A 23,321-nucleotide genomic window follows, 5' to 3' on the forward strand; every position below is an offset into this window, starting at 1 on the left:
TCCAGAGTGAAAAAAATGGCTGTCAAAATCACTCTGGACCCCTCACATCCAGCACACTCCCTCTTTGAACTGTTGCCATCTGGTCGACGCTACAGAGCACTGACCACCAGAACGACCAGACACAGGACAAGATTCTTCCCTCAGGCAATCCATCTTATGAACAGCTGATAATAACTGTTATTAAACTCTGAACTGAACACACTACACTATTTATATTTACATATACATACACATACACTTATTTATCTAACACACATACTTAGCGTACACTTATATTTTTTGTACATAATATACCTGTACATACATAATGCTCATTGTAATATACCTGCCATACATTGTCAATTTGTATATTTTCATTCCTTATCTACCTATTTGTATTTTTTAAAAATTTTTATTCCATTTTGTGTTTTTTGTTCTGTCACTGTCATTATGTTGCACTGTGGAGCTTCTGTCACGTATGTGTGAACATACCTGGCAATAAAGCTCATTCTGATTCTGATCTGATTCTGATTCTGATATATATATATTAGTGGTGGGCCGTTGTCGGCGTTAACGTGCTGCGTTAATGTGAGACTTTTATCGGGTGATAAAAAAAATATCGCCGTTAATCTATTCTAAAGTTGGGTTGGGAGCTGGGTCTATACTAAGCAAGCTATGATGACTTTCAACTTGATATTTTATATAACCGACTGGCTGAGGCCAGCCTAAAAAGATGCTCAGTACAGTTGACAGGCCACTGTGTCACGGTTGGTAAACTGTGATCTCGTGGTGTTTGCACTTTGTGGTGAGATCTGTTTGTTTCGCATCTGCACTGATTAGCTTGTGGGCGTCTACGTTAATTGTCATCAGCAACAGCTGTCATTACTCATCCACTATATATTGGCTTGTCTCACGTCTTGTGTTTGTGAGATCGTTGTTAGTTGTTTAATGTGGTTTACCTGTTCGTATGCTTTAGTGTTGTATGCGTTGGATGTCTGTGTTACCTTTGAACCTCATCCACTCTTCGCACGTTCACTCAGCCACGGACATTTACCTTCGGCTCTATTCCCCGCAGTTCCTGTGCCATCCTCTCCTGCTGTCTACACGCCGTCATCATTCGGATTACTTACCCTCTCTCCGCCACCATCAGGATTCCTCACCTCCTCACCACCACCACGGAGTGTCGTCGTCTCAGCATCATTGTTTGTTTGTGTATTTATCTTCATCTCATCTCATTAAACTGTTAATCTCGCATCTGCTTCCAGACTGTATTTATACCCACCGTCACATAACGATCTCACCAACATGGAAGCAGCGAGCACCAATACCCTCACAGACTTCATACACCACAGCGTCAAGAGAATGGATCAACAGCAGGAGAGCATCTCGAACACCGGATGCGCTGTCCAAGCGCTGGTGGCACAGGTGTCCGAGCTCACCCAGCAGATCCATCAACTCACGTCTCCCACTGCGCCCATCACACCGCCTGCGCCGTCCGTCCCCCGGGAGATTCCCCAGGACCACTTCCGGCGCCGAAGAAATATGCGGGTGAGCCAGCGTTTTGCAGAGCGTTCCTAACCAAATGTTCTATGCATTTCGCCCTACAGCCCCGCACCTTCACTACGGATTAATCTAAAGTAGCGTTTACGCTCACATTGCTGTCTGGCAAGGCTGCCTTATGGGGGACGGCAGTGTGGGAAAACCAACACCCGTGTTGTGCCTCGTTCCACACCCTTTCCGAGGAGATGAGGAGCGTCTTCGACCGGGCCGCGACCGGCAGGGAAGCCGCTCATCGACTCTCGGAAATCGAGCAAGGCTCTTCCTCCGTCACCGATTACTCCATCGAGTTCCGCACCCTGGCGACCACGTGCCAGTGGAATGAGGCAGTGGGATAGATTCCTGCATGGGTTATCCGACCATGTTCAGCAGGAGATCTACCTCCTCGAGCTGCCCCCCACTCTCAACGGACTCATCGAACTGGCTTTACGAGTTGACGCACGGATTAATCGCTTGGGCCGCCAACCCAGTCCTTCAAGATCTACCATCTCTCCAGCCAGGGGGCGCTCGAGTCGAGAGAAGGCGGTCGGTCCCGTCGACGACCACGAGCCCATGCAGGTGGGTAGAGCTCGGCTGTCCCAGAGGGAGAGGGAACTGCAGAGGTAATTTCATTGATTCATCACTTGCACATCACTTGAACATTCCTGTCCTTCTTGTGTCTCTCCCCATCCATGTCACCGCACTCAACGGCCAGGAACTGCCTCACGTCACGCACCATACAGAACCCATCACACTGATCACGTCTGGAAACCATCAAGAAACCATATCCTTTTTTCTCTTGGACTCCCCTGTTGCTCCCATCGTTTTAGGCCACTCCTGGTTGTCCAAACATAATCCACGAGTGGAATGGGGTTCTAACACTGTCACATTGTGGAGTGAAAGATGTCATGAGTCTTGTCTGGTTTCTGCTTGTTCTGTTGTCCCTGTTTCTGTCTTTCAGAAAGAGTACATGGTTTTGCTAAACGTGCCCGTTGAGTATCTGGACCTGAAGGAAGTGTTCAGTAAGTCCCGTGCTGCTTCTCTTCCTCCGCATCGTCCCTACGACTGTGCTATAGACTTAGTGTCAGGTAAGTCTCCGCCTAAGGGCAAGTTATACTCTCTCTCTATTCCTGAGAGGGAGGCCATGGAGAAATACATTTCTGATTCCTTAGCCTCTGGCTTCATCCGTCCTTCCTCTTCTCCAGCGGGGGCAGGGTTCTTTTTTGTGGGTAAGAAGGATGGTTCTCTGCGACCTTGCATTGACTACCGAGAGCTGAACAACATTACTATTAAGAATACCTATCCTTTACCACTCATGTCTTCAGCTTTCGAGAGGTTGCAGGGAGCATCCATATTCACAAAATTGGATTTACGCAATGCTTATCATTTGGTCCACATCAGGAAGGGGAATGAATGGAAACATACTGATTTTTTCTTCATCTCTCCAGGAACACGTTCAACACGTCAGACGAGTGCTCCAGAGATTACTTGAGAATGGGCTTTTTGTCAAGGCGGAGAAATGCATATTCCATGCACAGTCTGTCCCCTTCCTAGGGTATATCGTTTCGTCCGAGGGAATACGTATGGACCCTGACAAAGTTAAGGCTGTGATAGATTGGCCATCGCCAGATTCCCGTAAGGCCCTACAGTGGTTTCTGGGGTTCGCCAATTTCTATCGACGTTTCATCCGTAATTTCAGCCAACTAGCCTCACCTCTGACAGCCTTGACCTCTCCCAGTACTCCGTTCAGGTGGTTGGACGCTGCTGAGGCTGCGTTCACTAACCTCAAGAACCGTATTGTTTCGGCTCCCATCCTTGTGGCCCCCGATCCCACACGGCAGTTCGTGGTGGAGGTCGACACGTCAGAGGTGGGGGTAGGAGCAGTGTTGTCCCAACATGCTGCTTCAGACGATAAGGTACATCCTTGCGCGTTTTTCTCACATCGACTATCTCCTGCCGAACGTAATTATGACATTGGCAATAGAGAGTTGTTGGCGGTCAAACTAGCATTAGAGGAATGGCGTCACTGGTTGGAGGGTTCAGGGGTTCCCTTTATTGTTTGGACCGATCACAAGAACTTAGAATCAGAGATGGGACCAAGTCAACCAAGTCTCAAGTAAGTCTCAAGTCTTAACCTTCAAGTCTCAAGTAAGTCCCAAGTATTTTTTTCTTGGGCAAGTCAAGTCACAAGTTATGTCAAGTCAAGTCCTGTAGTAAGTCAAGTCCAAGTCAAGTCACCTTTTTATTGTAATTTTACCTGCAGAATCTGATCTTAATGAAGTTAAAAGACAAGATATAAGTAACAGTAAATTAAAATAATTTGGATTTGCATTGTAAATACTCATGTTCAGTAAAATACATCATGGAATCAACCAAAATTGTAACTTCATAAAATTATTTATTTTTCACTTCTGCCAACAGAAATGTTTTACATTTTCAACATTGAGTCCATAAAACAAATAACAGCTAAACATCCAACAGACTCCTCTCTGAACACCCCCCTCTCTCTCTCTCTCTCTCTCTCTCTCTCTCAAACGACGTGACGTGACATGACATTCGGCCAAGTATGGTGACCCATACTCAGAATTCGTGCTCTGCATTTAACCCATCCGAAGTGCACACACCCAGAGCAGTGAACACACACACACACTGTGAACACACACCCAGAGCAGTGGGCAGCCATTTATGCTGCGGCGCCCGGGGAGCAGTTGGGCGTTCGATGCCTTGCTCAAGGTCACCTAAGTCATGGTATTGAAGGTGGAAAGAGAACTTTACATGCACACACCCACAATTTCTCTCAACCCTTCGATTGCAAGTCCGACTCTCTAACTATTAGGCCACGACTTCCCCTCAAACACAGTTTACATACAACATTAAACTTTCTTACATTTCTCCTCTCTCTCTCTCTCTCTCTCAAGTTCAAGTTCAAGTTGCTTTATTGGCATGACATTTGAGCTACAGTATTGCCAAATTTAGCATTTAGATACAGAATAAAATATGATTACAATAAAATACAATACAATAAAATAGCAGCAGCAGATAATATTTCTAATATTAATAAAAGTAATTATATACAATTAAGAATATCAAATAAAACAGTTGAATATAATAAATTATCCCTTTCGTATGGTGTGTATGGTGTATAAATATTTAGCAGCTATTTTGACTGCCGTCTCATTCTCTCCAAGTATATAGAGTAGTTTCTCTGAGTCATTTAGAGACAAGAATGAACGATTCAAAGCTTCAAACTGTGAGAAGAATGTTTCTCTTGTAGTGCTGTATTTGGGACAGACAAGAAGGAAGTGTTTCTCATCCTCTGTTTGATTCAGCTCAGTGTTTGCCTCTCTTCTCTCGGTAGCCAGGATCTTTTATGTCTACCAATCTCTATTTCCAAAACATGATCACTGAGTCGATATTTTGAAAGGATTTGTCTTTCTTTTAATTGCTTGAGTGATAAGTAATTTGCCAGTTTTGTGGTTCTGTTTAGGGCCGAATAACACTGGAGTTTGGTTTGGAGCTCAAATTAATTTTTTTCATTTTTCATCATAATTATACTTCAGATTTGTGTCAATTAGTTTCTGAATGTTGGGGTTGTGATTGGAGTCAGACTCAGTTTGGGTTTCCTTCATCAGGTGAAGCACGAGTGTGTTTCTCTCTCTCTCTCTCTCTCTCTCTCTCTCTCTCTCTCTCTCTCTCTCTCTCTCTCTCTCTCTCGTCACACACACACACACACACACACACACACACACAATCTCTCTCTCAGAGTACATCCGTAAGTCATTACCTCTATTACAAGGTATTGCACTTGCAAAATATAAGATTCGAGAGTCTTGTCTGCAAGCCGAGCACGATGTGGCCTATCCCACCATGTATGCACCACCGTTATGCGCGCTCATAATGGAAGCAACGCGGTCGCGACGCGCACGCGGTGCGACACGCTCGACGCCTCAGGGGCGCAACTGCCAATTATTGACGACAAAAGCGATGACCCTCGGTACCCCTCAAGCTGAGATGTTGATGTGATGTGATATCTGATCTAAGTGGGCGTGGTGTGCGTAAGGTAGAGAGGGCATGACTGATGATAGTGTCCTGGTCCAGTCATGACAACGCGATTCTCAGCCTGCGCTCCAGCTGAGTAATCAATTTTATTTAAAAAAAAAGAATTTATATATTTTATATTCAAACTGAAAACATAATGTGATTAACATTCAAGTCATCCTGTCTCAAGTCAAGTCCCGAGTCTTTAACTTCCAAGTCCGAGTCAAGTCTCAAGTATTTTATTTTTTGTCAAGTCAAGTCACAAGTCATAAAAAAGCGACTCGAGTCGACTCGAGTCCAAGTCACAAGTCCCCATGTCTGCTTAGAATACATTAGAACTGCAAAAAGACTCAATTCCAGGCAGGCTCGGTGGGCACTTTTTTTCAATCGTTTTGAATTTACCCTATCGTACCGCCCGGGTTCCAAAAATGTCAAACCCGATTCTTTGTCACGTCTTTTTGATCCCTCCGCCCGTCCCGTTACCCCCGAGTGTATTTTGCCTGAGAGATTAGTAGTCTCAGCACTCGTATGGGAGGTCGAGTCGAAGGTCAAGACGGCCTTAGAAGGGGTAACGCCTCCATCCGGTTTCCCACCGAACCGTTTGTTTGTGCCGGAGGAGTTAAGGTTTGAAGTTGTTCAGTGGGGTCATTGTTCTAATATGGCTTGTCACCCAGGGATAAGTAGAACTAATGGGTTGGTTAGACAACAATTCTGGTGGCCACGTATGGCTCGCGATGTCCGCGATTTTGTTTTGGCTTGCTCAGTTTGTGCCAGTGGTAAGTCATCTAACCGACCTGATGGGCTTCTTCAACCGCTGTCTGTCCCTTCGAGACCCTGGTCACATATTGCTCTAGATTTTGTTACCACCCTCCCGCCCTCTAATGGCATGATGGTCGTTTTGACCATAGTGGACCAGTTCTCGAAGGCGGCACATTTCATTTCCTTGCCCAAATTACAGACAGCCAAGGAGACAGCGGTCACTGTTCTAGATCACGTGTTTCGGCTTCATGGCCTCCCGGTAGACGTGGTTTCGGACAGGGGATCTCAGTTTATATCCAAATTTTGGAAAGAGTTTTGCAAATTGTTAGGAGCGTCTGTTAGCTTGTCTTTGGTTATCATCCCCAAAGCAACGGACAATCTGAGCGAGCCAACCAAGATTTAGAGAGGACGTTGCGATGTTTGGTCTCCAAGAATCCATCTTCCCGGAGTCAATAACTCTCTATGGTGGAGTACGCCCACAATTCATTGCCAGTGTCAGCTACGGGCCTCTCTCAGTTTCAGTGTAGCGTAGGGTACCAGCCACCAGCGTTTCCCAGTCTGGAATCTGAAGTCACGGTCCCCTCCGCTCACGCGTTTGTCCAGAGGTGTCACCGCACCTGGACCAGAGCCCGCGAGACTCTGCTCTGGGTGAGGAAGCGCACTAAGGCCAAGGCAGATCGCCACCGGTCAAAGCCTCCCGTCTACGTCGTCAAAAATGTGGCTTTCTACCAGTAACATTCCTCTGCAATCTGTTTCTAATAAATTTGCTCCCAAATTTATCGGCCCGTTCAGTATCACCAAAATCATCGTGGGAAGTCGTGGCCTAATGGTTATACAGTCGGACTGGCAATCGATAGGTTGTGAGTTCGAGTCTCGGGCTGGCAGGAATTGTAGGTGGGGGGAGTGCATGTACAGTTCTCTCTCCACCTGCAATACCACGACTTAGGTGCCCTTGAGCAAGGCACCGAACCCCCAACTGCTCCCCGGGCGCCGCAGCATAAATGGCTGCCCACTGCTCCGGGTGTGTGCTCACAGTGTGTGTGTGTGTGTGTGTTCACTGCTCTGTGTGTGTGCACTTCGGATGGGTTAAATGAAGAGCACAAATTCTGAGTATGGGTCACCATACTTGGCTGAATGTCATGTCACTTTCATTAGTCCGGTGACAGTCCACCTCAAACTACCTCCTGCGTACAAGAGGATACACCCCGCCTTTCATGTGTCCAAAATTAAACCCGTGTTTTATGCACGTATTAATCCGCCTACTCCGGTTCCCCAGCCGCCGCGTCTTGATGATGGGGAACCGACATATTCTGTTAATCATATTCTGGACTCTAGACGGAGGGGACGAGGATTCCAGTATCTGGTGGACTGGGAGGGTTACGGTCCGGAGGAGAGGAGTTGGATACCTGCTAGGGACATATTGGATCACTCCCTTATTGATGACTACAATCAGCAGGTAGGCCCTTCTGGGAACTCCAGGAGGAGTTCTTAGAGGGGGGGGGTACTGTCACGGTTGGTAAACCGTGATCTCGGGGTGTTTGCACTTTGTGGTGAGATCTGTGTGTTTCGCGTCTGCACTGATTAGCTTGTGGGCGTCTCCGTTAATTGTCATCAGCAACAGCTGTCACTCATTCCTCCACTATATATTGGCTTGTCTCACGTCTTGTGTTTGTGAGATCGTTGTTAGTTGTTTAATGTGGTTTCCCTGTCCATATGCTTTAGTGTTGTATCCGTTGGATGTCTGTGTTACCTTTGAACCTCATCCACTCTTCGCACGTTCACTCAGCCACGGACATTTACCTTCGGCTCTATTCCCCGCAGTTCCTGTGCCATCCTCTCCTGCTGTCTACACGCCGTCATCATTCGGATTACTCACCCTCTCCCCGCCACCATCAGGATTCCTCACCTCCTCACCACCACCACGCAGTGTCGTCGTCTCAGCATCATTGTTTGTTTGTGTATTTATCTTCATCTCATCTCATTAAACTGTTAATCTCGCATCTGCTTCCAGACTATTTTTATACCCACCATCACACACTGCTGCGCATCGTCACGAAAGCATATCTTTTTCACGTGTTTTTAAGCCTTACCGCTCGTCGATTTAAACATTAAAGCATCCAAAAACAAGACGCGGAAAAGCTGAACAGAGTAGCTGGTTACTCGCGCGCTATGTTCGGTGCGCAAACAGAGACAGAGCCGTGAAAAATCACGGACAGCGACACTGAACCGAGCTCTCTTCTGCAAAGTTCTTCTCAAAGGTCCCTCAGGTCCCTCATGCACCTGAACGAACAAATACAAATCGCAGTTTGAACAAACAAAAAGATGTGAAAGAGCCCAATTCAGTACCATGGTGTTCAGGCTCACGCAGAAAAAGGCGTCTCAAAATGCTTGAACACCGAATTTGCTTATTTTTGCTCTTGTGCCGACAAATACATACAAAATATGTCAAAATATCCACCTTGGAAATTATGCTAGAAAAATCTGTCAGTTATTTCTTAAGTGAAAGTAAACAGTTGAGGAAAAAAATGGGATGTGTATTATATTGGATGCGTTCATCGTCTCTTAAAGTGACCGCGCCTAATTTAGCTATAGCTGCTGTAATGTTAATTCACTCACTGCTCTTGACTGATAACTTTGTAGTTTTAACAGTCAAACCAAAAATTATTCAGACACCAGATATAATTTTTGATATATATAGCAAAACTGTAATAATGTGAGAAATGTTGAAAGTGTCTGAATAAATGTAGGTTTGATTGTATATTTCATTTTTACATTAAAGACTATCCAGTGCTATGTTACATTTAATTATTTGGTTTCTGTACCTTGACACCTACAAACTTGAAAAAAACTTAAACATTGTGTAAATAGCACAAATAAATAAAAATAAACGAGCATACAAATTAAACAATTTCAAACAGTGCCCACTTTTTCAAGCACTTTGTGATGCATTTTGGAAACAGGAGATGCACCCCTTTTCTAATGCACCACCTAGCTTGATAAACCCCTTTTCAAAGACTTACTGTTTGTCAATTTTATTTGGGTAACACACATATTCTGAATGCCTTCGGCAGAATTCGAATGAGCCATTTTAATCTAAATTATATATATAAATGTAATTGGGACCAAAAATTATTCAGCACCTTATAAAGCACCATTTTTTGCTTATGTGTTTTTTTTTCCTGAATAGCTAATGCAACCTTTTCACACCACAGTCTGAACAAAATGAAGCATTGCTTGGTAATTAGTCAACAAAGTATTGATAGTTGTGTAAATATTGTCATAATAATAATTGTCTGTAGTTTATCCATTACATACATTTCTATCAAAGTTATGACATTATCAAGACGAATTTGTTCTGACACAGTTTAACTCTTAAGTTCTTGTCATATTTTATAACCATTTTACAAGCGATAGCAAATAAACGGTGTCTGAATAAATTTTGGTTTGATTGTATATTTCATTTTTAGATTGAAGACTATCCAGTGCTATTTTACATTTAATTATTCATTTTCTGTACAAATAAATAAAAATAAACAAACATACAAATTAAACAATTTCAAACAGGGCCCACTGTTACAACATTCACTGGGGCCCCGCAAACCCCAACTACGGCCCTGCCTCCGGATGAAAGTGACGAGAGTGACAATGAAAACGATCCAATATCGGATGAAGCAATTCTGAGGCTATTCAACTCCGACACCAAAGGAGATGACTTCAGTGGTTTCAGTGCACAGGAAGAAGATAGTGACCAATGACTTTTTGTTACAAGCTGTGTTTCGTTAAAGCCTATTTATTTTTGTGACAAGCCATGTTTCGTTAAAGCCTATTTATTTTTGTGACACGCCATGTTTAGTTAAAGCCTATTTATTTTTGTGACAAGCCGTGTTTAGTTAAAGCCTATTTATTTTTGTGACAAGCCATTTTTCTTTTAAAGCCTTTTTATTTTTGTGACACGCCATGTTTAGTTAAAGCCTATTTATTTTTGTGACAAGCCGTGTTTAGTTAAAGCCTATTTATTTTTGTGACAAGCCGTGTTTCGTTAAAGCCTATTTATTTTTGTGACACGCCGTGTTTAGTTAAAGCCTATTTATTTTTGTGACAAGCCGAGTTTAGTTAAAGCCAATTTTTTTGTGACAAGCCGTGTTTCGTTAAAGCCTGTGTAAAGTAATTTTGTTTCAATATACCGGTAGGCACCTGCGGCTTATAGACATGTGGGGCTTATTTGCGTTCAAAATAATATATATTTTTTTAAGCGGGTGCGGCTTATATTCAGGTGCGCTCAATAGTCCGGAAATTATGGTAGATATTTGATAATTTTCTAAAAAAAAAAATATCCTGACTGAGAAATGCTTGCTAACTATAACCAGTTAATAAAGAATAACCAATTACAATTTACAACGGAAACCTCTTAAAAGTGACCAATTGGGTTATTGGTGGAAACTAATTTATGTTGGCTACAAGTTGAAATTGTGACTACTAATCTTACTAAAGGATGGATGTTCTCTGTTTATTTCAAACAAAACCGTAGGATAATAAATAATGATGTTCTCGACAAAAACAATTCACATTCTTAAAGAAGGCATCGACTGCATTTATACTGTGTTAAGCACCAAACTGCATATTCCAAATTACAGTGTCTGGTAAAATATTACTAGTGCCTCACACAAATGTATGTGTAAGATTTAAAATATGTTAACTTATTAAATTAGTGATTACTGAGTGGTTAGGGTGTTTTTCACTTTAAAATAATGGTTCAGATCATTAGTGGTTCCTGCAGGCTGACAAGGTAACGCTTGAGTAATTAGTGAGGGGCTAATGTATTTTTCACTTTAAAGCTAAAGTACTACTAAGGAACTACTAGTGATCTTATGATGTTAACCCCATAGTTATTACTAACAAGTAAATTAATAAGTAATTTTAAATATTTTATGTCTGATACACACTGTACAGTCCTACATTTGTGTGAAGCACTATTGATATTTTACCATTAGGTCTTTTGGAGTGGGATACATATTGAACTGACATGAAACAGATCATACTTGTCAACTAATTCAAGCATGAGCTTGTCAGCGTCACTTCTTAATTATTCATATTTTTAAGTGAATTTTCTTTTTTATTATTCTTTTATGTTTAAGTTTGAAATAAACAGAGAACATCCATCCTTTGGTAAGAGCAGTAGTCACAATTTTAAAATGAAGCCAAATTATTTGAGGGATATCAAATTCATAAATTAGTTTCCACAAAGAACCCAGTTGTTCACTTTTAAGACATTACTGTTGTGACTAGTTATTAATTTTTAATTCTTTATTAACTGGTTATAGTTCAAAAATAATTTTGTAATTATCAAATAATAATAAGGATCTAAATTTGTTCTAAATTTGCTACTACTTAATGCTTAGTTAATCTTGCTTCACTGTTAGTTAATCGTATTAAGATAAGTGTTACTGTAGTACTACCTATTTATTCCTGCATTGTTACATGTTAACAACAGACCATTATTCTAAAGTGTTACCATATCAACTTACAAGGTAGAGTTGATGGTGTTTGGATGAACACTGAAACATCTTGTTGTTTCTATAAATGTGGTCGGGTGATTTTTAATAAAGAGTGTGTTTGGAGGACTTCCGGTTATGGCGTCTTAGTGAGAGGCTGCATGTACGTGAGGCTCGCTGTTAAATCAATTGAAACTATCCTTAACTTGGACCAATAAACATAATTCTACTTGTTCTTGACCCACGCGCTTCTACTGGACAATATGCCACCAAAAAATGCTAAAACTGGCCAACAACCAGGAAAAACGGCTTCACAAGGCAAAGGGGCTAATGTGGACATGGCTAATGCTAGCAAAACACCACTGGATATTTCCAATGAATCCAATACATGGGAGGCATCGGAGACTCCAGAGGCCTCCGAAACTTCGGAGGCGCAGGGTGACGCCGAGTCCGACAAACAGTGACATTCTCAAGGAAATTCTGTCGTTAAAAGGTGACATGGCTAAACAATCTACTGATATGCTGAAAGCAATTAACGATATAAAAGGCGATATACATTTGCACTCTCAAAGAATCAATGAGATGGAGGAGCGAATCTCGCAAACAGAAGATGATGTAACCTCTCTTCAAGGCAAAGTTATAATACTGGAGAAAACTGTGCAGAATCTTTGCGACAGAATTACAGAGCAAGAAGACAGGAGCAGATGCTCCAACTTGAGACTAGTTGGGTTACCTGAAAAATCGGAGGGCTCAGATCTGTGTGGTTTCCTGGAGAAGTGGCTCCGAGATACACTAGGGGAAGGTTTCACTTTGTCCCCCATCATAGAGAGTGCACACAGGATCGGGCCTATTAACCCTAAATCTACATCGCCATGGGTGGTAATAATGAAGTTTCTGAACTACTGGGACCAGGAAGCAACCCTGAGAACCACCAGGAAGATGATGAAGGTACACTATGAGAATCAACGAGTCGCTTTTTTCCCTCACCTCTCCACGGAGACACGCAAACTGCAGCAGCGCTTCAATGGTGTGAAAACCCAGCTTCGTGCACTGAATATTCGGTATGGTATGCTGTATCCAGCCCATCTGATCATCACGCACAATGACAAACGCAGGATTTTTAAATCGGTTGCTGAGGCTGAAGAATACGTCCAGGAAATAAGCTTGCAGACTTGTGACAACTCCGAGACTTAAAAACTAAGCTTTGTGCTCAACGCTCTTTTTTTCTCCTGCATGGAGCCACTGACGAGTAATGGCCACGAAAATGGACAAATTCAACGGATAATTTTGTAAGTTGCATTATTGTTAAAATACTTAATTGGCATGATTGTCCTTTTTTTTTTTTTTTTTTTTTTTTACGCACTGGGTGCACGTTAATGTGCGTCAAGTTTTATTATGGTCCAAACATTTCTATTACAGCTAGCCCATGTGTGGCTATGTTATGTGTGCAGATTTACACGTTACCCACTATGTGGATGAAACGTTTTATATAACCCAAGTTCCTAGTCTTAAAGGGTTTAGCATCACATTTCGTTTGGGGCTCACTCCATATTTTTTGTGTTTGATGACTTTACATTTCCTAAAATTGAGATTAATAAGAATTTATGTTTGATACCTCAGTTATAAATGTGTCTAGCTGGAATGTAAGAGGTCTGAACAAAATGGGCAAGCTCAAACAGGTGCTGGGCAGAATTAAACAAATTAAGAGTACAGTGTGTTTCTTCCAAGAGACACACTTGGTAGATGTAGATGTGAATAAGATTAGATCTAGGTGGCCTGGTCAGGTATTCTCCTCTAGTTTTACTACTCATGCAAGAGGGGTCATAATATTGATTCATAAATCAGTTCCCTTTGATCTAAAAGATAAATATTTGGATCCAACTGTGAGATTTATTATACTAAGTGGAAATATAATCTCTACATTAGTCAACTTGGTATGTTTATACGCCCCCAATGGGGATGATCCTGCCAAATCCTTATAGGGGCCAGTGGATTATTGGAGGAGATTGTGTAGTGCATCCTGCAGTAGATCGTTCAAATAGCTCCGACACTTCCCACCAACAAGCCAGGAAAATGTTTGGAAAATTTATGAACGATCTAAATTTAGTGGAGATCTGGAGACAACTTTATCCGAACAAGATTGAGTATTCATGTTTTTCTGCTACCTACAAAACGTATTCTCGGATAAATTTCTTTTTGGTTTCCTCTGGTCTGGCATCTATGATTCAGAATTGCTGGTATGAGACTATACTACTCTCTGACCACGCCCCAATTATCTTATCAGTTAAGTTTCCCAATTATTATTCATCTCCACTTCCATTTCGGTTTCAAGCTAAATGGCTGAAGTCAGCAGAATTTTAGGAATTTCTTGAAGGGTAAATAACGGAATACTTTAATTTGAATAAAGACCAGACCAGTGCATCAATAAAATGGGAAGCATTTAAAGCTTATATAAGGGGGGAAATAATGAGCTACACTCGGCATAAATCTAAATTACATCTAAATAAATTGAAAGACATTGACAAACAAATAAAGGAGCTGCAGGACCAGCTGTATTACTGTGATGACACTGAAAAATATAAAAAGCTTCTCTTACTAAAATCTGAATATAATGAACTCACTACCAATAAAATAGCAACTAGTTTACTGTGGTGAGAGGGCAGGAAAACTGCTGGCTTGGAGGCTTAAAAAATACAGACAAGTAAGGCTTTTAATTCAATTGTACTTGACAATGGAGAGAATTTAGTGCATCCAAAATGTATAAATGACGCATTTGTAGAATATTATGAAAATGTATATAAATCTCAATATCCAGATAATATGGATAAACAGGATCAGTTTCTGGACCAACTTCAATTCCCAACCTTGTCAGAGGAAACTAAAAATGATCTAGATGGAAAACTGAGCATTCAAGAACTTAAGGAGGCACTCACCCATATGAATACAGGCAAAGCCCCTGGCCCTGATGGCATGTCTATTGAGCTTTATAAGAGATTTTCAGATAAATTATTACCTCATCTACTTGAAAGGTATAATGAGTCCTATGAGAAAGGCATTCTACCCTGATCCTTAAGATTAGCAGCCATTTCACTTCTGTTAAAACCAGGTAAAGCCACGACAGAGATGGGCTCATACAGGCCTATATCCTTGATGTCATGTGACACCAAAATACTATGCAAGGCTCTAGCTCGGAGGATTGAATCACATAATCCTAACTTAGTTTCGAACGACCAAAATGGATTTGTTCTTGGCCGCCAAGCTTTTCACAAAACAATTTGCCATGGACCATGCCTTTCTGTCATTAGATGTTGAAAAGGCGTTTGACAGGATCGAATGGTGTTATCTTTTTGGGACACTCAAAAGATTTGGCTTAGGAGAAAAATATTTGAAATGATTCAATTACTATATACAGAGCCCATAGCCAAAGTTTTAACAAACAGCCAGTCATCGAGAACTTTTAGCCTAGGTAGATCAACACGACAAGGATGCCCATTATCGCCCCTTCTTTTCTTGTTTGCTATTGAGCCACTGGCCATGGCAATACGTAATTGCCCTGATATTACTGGTAATCAAATCGGAGGAACAGAACATCACTTGTCTCTTTTTGCAGATGATGTCGTTTTGTTTTTAACTGATCTAGGGAAGTCTGTACAGGCTGTTGGCCAAATTCTGAAGATGTTTGGTGAATTCTCGGGGTATAAAATTAACCAAAAGAAAAGCTCCCTGTTAATGCTGAAAAAAAATAACCCTACAATACAAACACAATTTACATGTACCTATGAAGGCTTCACTTACTTGGGAATTAAAATAAATCCTGACATAAAGAAAATTGTATCTATTAATTATGATCCCTTAGTAAAAAAGGTATTGGACTCCTTAGAAAGATGGGGTGGAATGCCAATTTTTATGATAGGTCGCATTAATGTTATTAAAATGTCCATTCTCCCAAAATTCTTATATCTTTTCCAGTCCATCCCCTTACACATTCCACCATCCTTCTTTTCCTCATTGATTAAAACCTTTACCAAATTTATATGGAATATTAAATGCCCCAGGCTGCGGCTCTCCCTTCTATATCTGCCCTATGACTGAGGGGGACTTAGATTGCCTAATGTCAAGTTGTATTATTGGGCAGCTCAACTTTGTGCTGCTACTTATTATTTTCTACCACTGATACACCATCTTGGATACACATTGAGAACAATACACTGAAGCTACCCTTGACATCTTATCTTTATGCAGCTGAAATTAAACAATTATTAAAAGACACGAAAAATCCTTTTCTCAAAAACACAATATCAGTCTGGCACCAATCTCACTCTGCCTTATCAGAGGTATCTAGGCTCTCATGTTTGTCGCCAATTTGGGGAAATTACAGATTTAAACCAGGAAGAGCAGACATGTGGTTTAGAATTTGGCTGAATAATGGCTTAAATAAAATTGGGGACCTATATAGTGAAGGAGTATTGATGTCTTTTGAGCAATTGGTAAATAAATATGGCTTGCCAAAAAAAACTTTTTTAAGTACTTACAGGTTAGAAGTTTCATCACTACCCAACTAAAGTCTACTATGAAACCCCCACTCTCCACTATAGAGAATATAGCCGTGAACCAACACCAGAGTAGAGGCCTGCATTCCAAATTTTATAACATTTTACTACTTTCCTCAAAAGAAAGTAGTCTTTCTTATTTACAAGCATGGGTAACTGATTTCAGATGATGAGTGGAACAATTCTTGCCTGTTGGCACAGACGCAAACTATTAACACAAGATGTAGATTGCTGCAGTACAAATGGTTATTTATAACCTATATTACTCCTGTAAAACTTCACCATTTTAATTCTAATATTCCTGATGTCTGTGTAAAATGTGGTGTAGACAAGGGCACTCTTCTTCATTGTATGTGGCAGTGTCCGGAACTTCAGATTTCTTGGAAGGAGGTTACTACATTTGTTTTTCCCTTTGATTGAATGTAACATGCCTATGGACGGTAAACTCTGCTTACTGCACATTTTTCCAAATGGTTTTAAAGGGGCTACAAAAAAAGAGGAATCTTGTTAGTTTCTGCTTATTGCAGGCTAAACATGTAATTGCTCTGAACTGGAAGAAACACAGAAAGACCAAAGATTGAGACTGAGGTGCCCTTGAGCAAGGCATCGAACCCCCAACTGCTCCCCGGGCGCCGCAGCATATGGCTGCCCACTGCTCCGGGTGTGTTCACAGTGTGTGTGTGTGTGTGTGTGTGTGTTCACTGCTCTGTGTGTGTGCACTTTGGATGGGTTAAATGCAGAGCACGAATTCTGAGTATGGGTCACCATACTTGGCTGAATGTCACATCACTTTCAAGATAACCAGTGGAATAAACTAATGTCTAGCAACCTGGCACTGGAGAAACTGACCTACATTGCGAGAGGAAAACGAGGATTTTAAAGATATGTGGTTGCCTTTCTTGCACCTTGTAAAAGTATGTGACATGTAAACTATTTTTTGCTGATGGAGTGAGCATGGGGTTCTAGGGTGGGGGGATGCCTTATATATATATATATATATATATATAAAATGGGTGTAACGTACGCAAAAATCACGGTTCGGTACGTACCTCGGTTTTAAAGTCACGGTTCAGTTCATTTTCGGTACAGTAAGGGAAAGAAATGCAAACATTAAACTGCAGGTTGTTTATTACTATAAACTTTTTTTAACAATTTGTTTACACTTTTTTTAAATACTTTTTAATAAAATATATATAAAATAAAAAAGGTATAAGAAATAAAATACTGCTGCAAAGTTGTCCACTTAATAAAATACTCTCAGTCTCAAACCAATATCATATAATAAAATATAATGAAAAATATAAATAAATAACTATGATTACAGTGCAGCATTACCAATCCCAGCTTGTAGGCCTGCTCATATTTAAAATATATATATAACTTTTCCAAAGTGTAAAGTGTAGCATCAACAGTTTCTGTTTTTAGACCTGCTCAGATTTCCTTATTGCGTTGGACCGATCGGAATTAAGAGCAAAGGTCTGTTTAAATGCCGACGGGAGCTGCATTTGAATTACAATCGTTTTTTTCCTAGTTGTAGTGATGTTCACACTCGCGTGATGCCTTTTGAAAACATTAGGCCGGTGAAACACTGGCATATTGCACCTGTCAAACATAGTCTATTTTGCCGTCAATACTTTTTGTCCTTTATCAGTAGGCTTTATATTTATGCCCAACATGAAGTATAGATATTGTTGTCGTGAAGACAAGATCCTGGTCTGTGGGCGGCCTCCCTCTATGTCACCTACAGTAGCAGACTCTCGCGAGTATTCACACTGGAAGCGTATAAGTACAGCATCACAGCAGCGGCTGCAAAGCGTGTTCGGCAGACAGTATAACCATTTCAAACAATGGGTATAATTCTTTCAACATTTGTTTTTATAACAATACACCATACTTTCACCCAAAACGATTAATTAAAAAGTTTAAATGGGTAAATACATATTTGTTATACTTAATTTTCTTTTCTGGCATAATTGTGAAAACACTAGACATTGGCATTGTTGTTAAAACTCTTGACCTGCTTATTCTGTGCATTTTGAGCACGTTTTGTGTTAAATCACATTTATTGTCCATCAAAAGTGTGCTTTCACTTTAATTGAGCGTGAGCAGCACAGCAAAAATAGACCGGACGCCGAAACCCCCGCTGCACTGCTGTTCACGCGACGCTCCTGCTTGACGCTCACGCGCTGCTCCTGGTCCCGGTGTGAATGCACTCATTGATTAACATGGACGGCGAAAAAAATATGCGCTGCTTGCGTGCCGCTCACGCTTGCGGTGTGAAAGAGGGGTTAGAATCAGCTGCAGGGCGGGATTTGCGCTGAACGCGGAGACTTCCGCCACTTAATAAGTTCGTTTGGAAATACAAAAATGTACCTATGTTCCGCAAACAAAATATTGCATTCGGTCATTCGGTACACACGTGCACCGTACCGAAAGCCCTGTACTGAAACAGTCTGGTACAAATACACGTACCGTTACACCCCTAATATATATATATATATATATATATATATATATATATATATATATATATATATATATATATGTGTGTGTGTGTGTATGTGTATGTGTGGTTATATATATGTATATTTCTTTGTATATATTATTTTGATTTTGTTTATCTGGAAAATGGTTAAAAATTCAATGAAGATATTTGTGAAAAAAGAGTGTTTGAATACTGTACAGGTATCTATAAATGTTCAGAAGGATACTGTAGTTCCATGACAGCCTTGTTGTCAATTGTCCCTCGACTGTTGTAGACCAGAGTGCTGCTGAGTAACACAGCCAGACTGAAGATGTTGGTGTCATGCTTTGGGTCTCCCTGTGAGAGAGAAAGAAAATCATGGACAGGTTTTTTGCCATTGTTTAATTATAAGCATCACCCGTTAAGTTTCCTATTTGGGACTTCCGGTGTAGGAAATGACGGAGTGAGTCGCATTTCTGCCCTGCTCCCAAACTCTACGTTTATAACTTTTATTACAGTCCAGCTAAAGTGTTAAAAACGATCCCCAACGTTTAAATATATTCGACAGTGCATCGCCGCTTTGAGAGAATGACCAGTAGATCGAAAAAAGGGGACCAGAAAGGAGAGAACGACCCTCCGAAAACCGTGCTACCCGTGCTAGCAGATATGCTAGCTAAACACGAGGTTTCTCTTATGACAAAGTTCCAGGCGGAATTTAACACTGCGTTCTCCAAACTCGAGGAGCGGGTTGATAAATTCCAGAATACCTTACTCGACCACCAACAGCGTCTCTCGTCTTTGGAGACATTTGCAGACTCCACGAGCCAAGACATGAAGGCCATGGAAGCAGAGCTGACCGCAATGTCTGAAGCGAACGCTAAGCTACAGTCTAAGCTTGTTGACCTGGAAGGCCGCTCTAGAAGAAACAACATAAGGATAGTGGGCCTTCCAGAGAACATCGAAGGCGCCCACCCCACGGCTTTTTTCTCTCAGGTTTTGGTTGAGATTCTCGGTGATCAAATATTGAACTCTACCCCTGAACTTGACTGAGCCCACCGCACCCTAGCTCCAAAGCCGGGGGCTGGCGGCAAAGCCCGGCCCGTCATCATTCGCTTCCTTAAGTTTCAAGAGCGGGAGTTGGTTGTGCGTGAAGCTCGACGTTTACAGGGCAGATTAAACTACAGGGGCTCTCAGATCCACATCTTCGAGGATTACTCGCCTGAAGTGGCAGAACAACGCTCTGAATACCGGGCCGTGATGAAACAGCTATACGACCTGGGCCTTAATCCGACTCTCCTTTTCCCTGCCAGACTGTTCATCAGGCCCGAAACCGGGCCGCGACGCCACCTCCCTTCCCCGAAAGCTGCTCAGGACTTCATCGCTTCTCAACGTCAAAGCAGCGCGGGACCCACGGAGGACGGGTAACGTAACTCGCTTAGCTTTGAGACGGCGGAGCTAGACCTACACGACTGGTGGTTTACTGTGCCAGCTTCACTCCCTTTCCAAGGGCTACTGTAAATTGAGGTCCCTCGGATGTGGTCCACTTTTAACTAACTTACTGGATGGCTAAGACACGACAACCCACTTGCTTTATCGTTTATTGAGCTGGTAAGACTGCTCCAGGACTTTTAGCCATAAACAGCTAATGTTACCAGCTATGCTTATGCGACTATAGAGATGTGGGGGTGGAAATGCAACTTTACATGTGCGTGCGCGCGACCGTGTGTGTATGGTGGTGTGAGTATACACGCGCTACATTCTTTTGCAACATATTACTACGTTTGTGTGTGTGTGTATATGTGTGCATAGGTGTGTATGTATGCATATACATGTAATTCTCTCTTAATCTAGAGCTCATTTTTTTATTTACTTTTATTTACCCATTTATTTATTATCTTTCTTTGGCAATGTTTGTGTTCGACTTTATGGTTGATGTTAATATTTTTGTTTGGCTGCGGTGATTCCTTAACTTTGTGTGCGCGCGCGCGACCGTATGCACGAGCCACATCTTTTTGCCATACTGTCTATGCTTTTTGCAGCCTATTTTATTTACTTTTACTTACCTATTTATTTATTTTCTTTCACGGTCAATGTTTGAGTTCGATTTTATGGTTTACATTAGCATTCTTGTTAAGCCGTGTTGGCGGACTATTGAGAAAGATGCTGTTTGAATGACGAGTTTCGGTTTGTTTTGGTAATGTTCTGTCACTGGACTATTTTGTTGCTCACGGGAGTTGGGGACACTAGGAATTCATGCGGAAGTGTAATAGACACACCGCTGTGCAATGGACACTGAAAATAACGTTGTTATTGGGGTTTTCCAGGCCAGAGGGTTGTTTGTGTGTGTTTGTGTATGTGGTTGACATCCGGTGTGCCCCCCCCCTTTTTTTTTTCTTTCTCTCTTTCCCTTATTTCTCTCTTTCTCTCCTTCACCCCCAAATCCTGCTTCGCCTTCTCAAGGAATATCAATAAGATATGTCAAGCATGAACAATATAATTAGATTTATCTCATGGAATGTGCGGGGGGTGTGTGGCCCCACTAAGAGCGATAAGATAATGACCCATTACAACAACTCAAAGGTGATGTGTTTTTTATTCAGGAGACCCACCTGCGCAACAGGGAGGTGACACGACTAAAAAGGGGTTGGGTTGACCATGTTTTTCACTCCAGATTTAAAGAAAGGGCCAGAGGCACCGCCATTATGATTCGTAAAAATGTCATGTTTGAACCAGGTAAAGTGGTATCAGACCTTAATGGTCGATTTGTTATTGTCACTGGCAAATTACAAAATACACCCGTCATCTTGGCCAGCATTTATGGTCCTAACTGGGATGACTGTTCATTCATATACAAACTATTCACGTTGTTACCAAACATTGATAATCATCATATAATTATAGGCGGGGATTTTAATCTGGTTCAAGACCCCATACTAGACAGATCGTCAAATAAACCGCACTCTGTAAGCAAATCTGCCAAAATTTTACACGACTTCGCCAAACGACTGGGGCTCTCCGACCCATGGAGGCACACTTCTCCCATGACCAAGACATTCTCTTTCTTTTCTCATGTGCACCACACGTACACACGCATAGATTTCTTCCTTCTAGATGACAGACTGCTCTCCATGATTAAGTCCAGTGACTACCACAGTATCGCAATATCGGACCATGCTCCTACCTCCCTTGACTTACACTTTCATACTCACGCCAGCCCCTTCAGACAGTGGAGGTTTAACTCTTCTTTATTAGCGGAAGATTCCTATAAGCAATTTATACACTCCCAGATAACTCTTTTTTTTAGCTGAATGACTTGCCAGATACAAACAGAGGTGTAATTTGGGAGGCTTTGAAGGCTTATATTTGAGGACAGCTTATCTCCTTTGTGTCTAACTCAAAACGAGTTGAAGCATCACAAACGTTAGACCTGTTACAGAAAATTAAGAGCATTGATGACGAATATGCGGTTAACCCAGACCCTATCCTTTACAGAGAGCGTCTTAGACTTCAGGCAGACTTTGATCTCCTATCTGATAACAAAGCCAGGCTCCGTTTGCTCAAATCTAGACAGCGTTTTTTTGAATCGGGGGATAAAGCGGGGAAGTTTCTGGCTCATCAGGCTAGAGCTGAAGCAACCTCACGGCTTATTCCTGCCATTAGAGCCAGCTCAGGCGAGTTGCACACTGATCCTGTTATTATTAATAAAATGTTTGCTGAATTTTACGCTGACCTATATACCTCTGGTTGCCCCCCTATTGCGGACGAGACACCTAACGATTTGACTTTCCCCCAAATAGACGCAGAATCAGTTAAAGACCTAGGTGCCCTTATAACAACTGCTGAGGTTCAGGGAGCCATTAATTCCCTACAGAGCGGTAAATCCCCGGGGCAGGATGGCTTCACTGTAGAGTATTACAAAACTTTTTCCGCTTTTCTCGCACCAGCCCTAAAAGATATGTACAACGAGGCTTTTCATCAGCGTCGCCTTCCGGATACCCTATCTAAAGCCACCATCTCCCTAATTCTTAAGAAAGGGAAAGACCCCCTGCTCTGTGGCAGCTACAGGCCAATCTCGCTTCTTAACGTAGATCTCAAAATTCTCGCAAAGATTCTTGCACTCCGTCTTCAAAGGTTAATGCCCTCCATTATCTTGCCAGATCAGACAGGGTTTATGCCGGGCCGACACTCTTTCCATAACACGAGACAACTACTCGACATTATTCACTCATAAAATAATAATATCCCGGAAATTGTGGTGTCCCTCGATGCCGAAAAGGAATTCGACAAGGTTGAGTGGGGATATCTGTACGCGGCAATGGATAGGTTCGGTCTGAGTGAGAACTTTATCTTATGGGTCAGATTATTATACTCATCCCTGACAGCTTCTGTTCAAACTAATGACGTGTTATCCCCTCCTTTCCCACTTCGGAGAGGCACTAGACAGGGCTGTCCCCTGTCTCCACTCTTATTCGCCATAGCAATAGAACCTCTAGCCATCTGGCT

The 23,321-nt window shown here is 41.8% G+C and overlaps 1 protein-coding gene across 1 annotated transcript in view; it reads right to left on the bottom strand.

Annotated features, from left to right (window-relative positions):
* The window catches only part of LOC132099268 (guanylate-binding protein 1-like), a 97,529-nt gene that overhangs the window by 62,348 nt on the left and 11,860 nt on the right, over positions 1-23,321 (bottom strand). Inside the window, exon 3 of the mRNA XM_059505705.1 lies at positions 19,066-19,175. Coding sequence (XP_059361688.1) covers positions 19,066-19,175 — 110 coding nt within the window. The remainder of the gene's footprint in view (positions 1-19,065; positions 19,176-23,321) is intronic.

This window comes from Carassius carassius, chromosome 22 (assembly GCF_963082965.1).
Source record: "Carassius carassius chromosome 22, fCarCar2.1, whole genome shotgun sequence".
In the NCBI taxonomy this organism is placed as follows: Eukaryota; Metazoa; Chordata; class Actinopteri; order Cypriniformes; family Cyprinidae; genus Carassius; species Carassius carassius.